General features: G+C 41.6%; 1 protein-coding gene across 1 annotated transcript in view; it reads right to left on the minus strand.

Moving 5' to 3' along the window:
- Positions 1-241: 241 nt before the first annotated feature.
- The window catches only part of LOC108622765 (protein Shroom-like), a 28,993-nt gene continuing 23,763 nt past the window's right edge, over positions 242-5,471 (minus strand). The window contains exons 4-7 of the mRNA XM_018020845.2: positions 5,194-5,338; positions 3,117-3,327; positions 2,691-2,957; positions 242-2,350 (exon numbers count right to left, since the gene is read on the minus strand). Coding sequence (XP_017876334.1) covers positions 2,099-2,350; positions 2,691-2,957; positions 3,117-3,327; positions 5,194-5,338 — 875 coding nt within the window. The 3' untranslated portion in view covers positions 242-2,098. The remainder of the gene's footprint in view (positions 2,351-2,690; positions 2,958-3,116; positions 3,328-5,193; positions 5,339-5,471) is intronic.

Genomic DNA, 5,471 nt, shown 5'->3' on the forward strand with positions numbered 1-5,471 from the left:
TATTAATCTTCCTGTTCGTCCTTCGAATCAACTGAATATATTATTTACACTTTTCCGCGAACGACTGCCGCGAAACACCGTGGTGAATCGGGACTCGTAATGCTGCTCCCAAGCGCATTACCGAAACCACTGTGGATAATTTCTGGCTGGTCAGGCGGCGAGATTACTGTGTCACCCCCGTATCGGCGCGTTATTATATCTTGCGAAAAATCGAGAAACAAAACGAGGAACAGAAATTGACTATAGTGTTGTAGCAAAATTTTATGCCCTGTGCTCAGTCTTTTACGCACGCTACATTTCTTCTTTTTCGTTCTTTAATGCAATTTTGCTCGTTCTTCGTGAAGCGACTTGGTCGACCTCGCTTGGAAATGTAAAAACGATACATTTGCGATGTACACTACGTTTTAAGATCGTTTTAAAAATTTATTATCTCTGGTACAAAAATCAAAATAATATTTAACTGTAATTGTCGTTGAAAGACAGCTGATAATAATGTAATCGCAAATCGTTCGTTGGAACGAGTGACGGGAGACAGATTCCGTCTCAGGATATTTGAGTCAACGGGTAAGTATCTCATTACCGAGCTCAAAAAACCGGAGGATCCGTCGCTTTGAATTTTCGTGGCCGTCTTCTCCGTTCCCGGCTTCATCGTCGAGTATGATCGTCGAAACGAAGAAGGCAGGTAATATAAAATGAAAGCGATATAAAATGGAAAGGGGGTCTCGTGGGTAGAAGGAGGAGTGACTGACAGAGAATAGCTTTAGAACGACCGAGGCATAAAATTTTTTTTTATAAGACCACCACGGAGGCTCGAAATCTGTTCGTTTACTGTTCGCTTTCGAGAGTCCTTGGTATACGGTCGTACAAAAGTAAGTAACATCACAAGCGTTACAGAGGCTCGCGGGAGCCTCTAGGGTTAGAACAAAACTGTAATAATCGTTGTATACGTGAGCGTGTATAATGATTCTGAATGCGTATCTGGCACGCGGTCGCGCGCACTTGTCATTTGCTACGAGTACGTGTACCTTTCTTTCATGTAGTGTATATGTATAGATGCGTGTATCCTACAACTACTATAATTATTAAACGCTACCTTATCTCATCCTTCGTAATTATATACATATTAAAACGTCGGTTGGTTGCCTGAAGTATCGTTCGGTTATATGTCTAACTAACAACCACGTGACTCCTTACCCTTTATATCACATATCGTATATAAGAAGGCACCAGAAGTAATTCTATTTAGGTCAAGAAATATATTCGCGGCGCGGCCGCCGCTCACATTATGCTAACCAGGTAATGAAAAACATCTCTCAACTGTACACGTGTTTGTTTTCTAACTGGAGTCCACGCTTTGCCACGAACAGAACCGCTTACGACAGGACCATATCCGATTTTTCGAAGAACAATATAAATGGAATATATTAAACTTTTGATCTCGAATTACAATACATGCACAAAATAATTCGTTATGCATTTACTTTGTATTTTGAAATTTCACGCAGAAAAGAAATAACGATTCTATTCTCATATTTTTATTTTATCGTTACACGCAGGTACCGTTCGTGGCGCCTACTATGGTATTCCATTCACATACCACTTGGGACATAAACATAGTCGATGCGAACTCACCAACGACTAGGCACTTGAGACGCGATCTAGGGATCACGCGTGGATCAGTAAGATCGTTACGCGAGCAGTGACCTTTACTTCCCGCACCATTTACCCATAGAAAAATTTCCAACTCGAACAATTTAGCATAGACTATAAGATACGCCGGCGCTTGAACTACCTATAACTCAAAGAGTATGTACAAAGAGGAAATGCGGCCGTTTGTAAAAACGATTCGAACTACCAATACGATGCTCGCTACGGATATCACATTCCATTCACCGATTTAAAAAAAAAAGAAAAAACACGTGTAGCAGGGATCGTTTAGTATGTTTCAGCGGGTCGTTGCAAAATACCCTGAACCTGTTCGCGTGCTCCCTTCGTAACGCAAAAACATCGTACGCTTGAAGGAGCACGCGTTCTCCAAGTATAATCACGCGTACCTCTGGTGCGATCAGCTCGCGATAAGGCTCGCGCTGTTTTACGACTAGTCGATCGCTTCTCGTAGCGCGGCTAGCTGCTCCTCTCCGAGTTTCACCTTGTCTTGGATCTCACGGCCGTCTACGATCAGCTTCGCTTTCATGTTGATGAAGTGTTGATAATCCGCGAACTCGTCCTCGTTCAGGTACTTCGACAGGATCGTCGACACGTTCACGCTACGCTTGTCGATGTTACTCTTCAGGATCTTCGCCTCTTCCAGTTGGTCAACCAACTTGTTCCTTTTGCACTCCAGGATTTTCTGTAAAAAGAAAAATAAGGGAACACGGTTTTTAATAATCATCAATTGAATACCTCTGCATAGAACGTTATAAAAGACGTGATAGATCGATCCTTTAAAATCGCAGTTGACTTATTTTAATCTGATATCCATTTGCAGTCATTATTTAAAAAATTTGTTCATGTTGCAATTTAATTAAACGAGAGATAAAATATAACTTCTAGATTTATCCTAAATATTAGCTAATGCTGACAGACTACAAATAACACAAAGTATTATAAGATTGTCTGTCAGTTTCCTTCAACCATAAAATCATTTCGACAAATGCAATACGGATTAAAAAAGATAAAAGATCGCTTACCCTCTCTGCGTGATCGGCCGGCATTCCGTAAAGGGCATTCTCGGCTCGAGCTAATCTACCGCTCAAACCAAGAAGAAGACTCGTGATCTTGCCCACTTCTTCCACGTGTAGCCGATACTTGGACGCTTCCGCAGGTCGAGCGACCGAAGAGATCCTCGTGGCGACTCGCGCGCCTAACGATTCGTTCACTTCGCCCTCCTCACGCACAGCCTCTTGTTCGGCCCTCAGGACCACAAGTTTCTTGTCCAGCCTCATCATCAGCTCCTCCTGCGAAAGAACAAATCACTTATATCCACTTTTCTTCAACAGGAATGCATGAATGAATAAAAAAGAAGGGACAGAATAAAATATAATGAATCCAATACGATACATTATATATTTTTTTATTTAAAAATGTATTAATGATGAGTCTGAATGTTTCATTACCTTTTTCTGTCTGAGATCAAGGCTGTCGGTCGGAATGACCGATGGCGGCGAGTCTTCCTGCCGTGTCATACCTTCCACTGTCCCATCCCGCGAATATCTCGTAAGGAACCTTGCCTTTCCCTCAGACGTGGTGAAATAAGCCGACGTCGGGGACAAGGGACTAGTAGAGTCCGCCGACAACGGAGTGTCCGGAGCGGAGGGTATCTCGTGTCTGCAACAAACATTTCCGTCTCTAAATCATCTATTGGTTTCATTTTGACGACCGCAAAAGTCATCGACTAAGCTCCGTGATCCCGGACGAGACAAAGATTACATCATTGGGCTGCGTGACTCACGATTGGCACGTTTCGAGGAACGGTGAACGTTCCGTTCCTTGCATGATTTATTGTCGTAAACTCCGAATGTGCAAGAGTCGTGTGATCGCTTTAATGCGTTTCGGTTAAGTCGAATTGTGATAGTTTCGCGGAGAAATGAGAGTAGATAAGTACTCGGAGGGGAACGCGCGAGATAAGTTAATCGTACGTAGCTCGTTAACGCCATTCATAAACAATAAAAGCTGCTGCATTAACGTCATTCGACTACGTTTAATTGTTAATTTCAATAAAATAATATGAGAATTGGAAAAGTTATTAGTTTTTACTCTCTGTGCTCTGAAAGATCATCGAATAGCGTTTTTCGTACCGGGGTGTGGTACGAAGTGCTTTCCAGGAAGTTCCTTCGGTAAGCGAAGCAACGTTATTAAGATCTGCTGATGCCTTCAGGTGAACGTTAGTTGGGCGGAACATGCAAGTTAGTTCACGACTCGTAAGTTGAAGATTAATACAGGCTGTAGAATAGCGTAGAGGATACAATAACTCACAGACTTCTTCATATAATTTCACGTTTTAAAAACAGTGATTGTCTTCTGTCTTAAACGGAGTTACAAATACGCAGTTGTCATCATACATTTTTTGTGATATTATGATAGTACTTGGTCAGTTTATTAGACATAAAGAGAATATATTATTTTTAAATGAACAAATCTGTGAGTCACTGTCGGTGTTACAACAAGTTTAGCGGTTTCAATATGTGTAAGTACTTCTCCGTGCGTTTGGTTTCCATACTCGCCGATTACGATAGAACAGCGTGACAAGAACCGCGAGAAAATATCGAGCGAAACGATGTTGCAGCTCGTCTGTGGTCGACTGGCGAACAAAATGATGCGTAGACCACCAAGTAGCTAGCTTAATAACAATATCATTTATGGCTAGTTACGCAACCGCCTTGCGCCTCCGCTACTTTCTCCTCGCGCGTGCCAACGGAAATATTGTCCCCGATCGAGCGACGAGTTCCAGATTAATGGGAAAGGGAAAACTAGTTTCTCGATTGACATTAATCAGAGGAAACCTCATACCCCGTACCGCGTTCGAGTGTTTCTGTTTTTATAAATTGATACCGAAGAGAATTATATTAGATTTTCTCCGGTATGAAGAGTTTAATCACCATATATCATTCATCAGCCTTGGGAAATGTGAGCGAATGAAAACACTGGGTCAGAAAAAGCGTTAGACGAATCCCTAGTAATTAGGAAGTTATAAATTGTACGCGCTGTTCGGTCATTTGTTGGTGTCATTGATTTATAACGGACTACTCGAAAACGACAATTAACTCCAAACGCTAATGGAGCTTATTTAATGATTCTGTCTATAAGTATGTGTGTATATCCTATATAGAAATCTCGCGATCACACCCACGTAAATGTCACTCGCTGACCAATTAAGACTCCACGTGTCCCATGCGCGACAGCCTCCTTTCAATCAACGATCACGTTTAATCACAAAAAGGAAAACTCCTTGACATGGTTTCCTCGTGATTGGGACTACAGGTCTTCTAAAATACTGCGAAATTCACGGTATAATTCTTTTCTAAATTTGTATATAACAATCACATTAATAATGTGGTTGAGACAAATCTCTACTAAAACAAATAAACTATTGCCATGAGGAATCAGTTAATGTGATAATCAAGAGTCAGTAGCCAATGTGTAATCAATTTTATCGAAAAACCGGAATTGTTTCAATTAAACAGCAGTACTCACTTTTTCTCGTCGTCTCCGTTTTCAGAGCACGGAGTTGTCGGCTCCCCGACGGATAGTTTGCGCCTAGGCCTCGGCTGCAAGGTCGCCTCCACCCTGAACAAACCGGAAACGTAGTCGGTGGGTTTCTTGTGCTCCGGAACTGGAACTGAGAAGAGCAAGTCGTTTAATTTCTCATCATGCGATGAAAAGGATTTGATAAATAATGTTAGATTAGATAAATCTTTCACGTTTTATGTACAGAGAAAGGTTTCGAAATTATAATTGGAACTTTCTAAACC

This window comes from Ceratina calcarata, unplaced genomic scaffold (genome assembly GCF_001652005.2).
Source record: "Ceratina calcarata isolate Rehan_Ccalc_2016 unplaced genomic scaffold, ASM165200v1 scaffold239.2, whole genome shotgun sequence".
NCBI classification, from domain to species: Eukaryota; Metazoa; Arthropoda; class Insecta; order Hymenoptera; family Apidae; genus Ceratina; species Ceratina calcarata.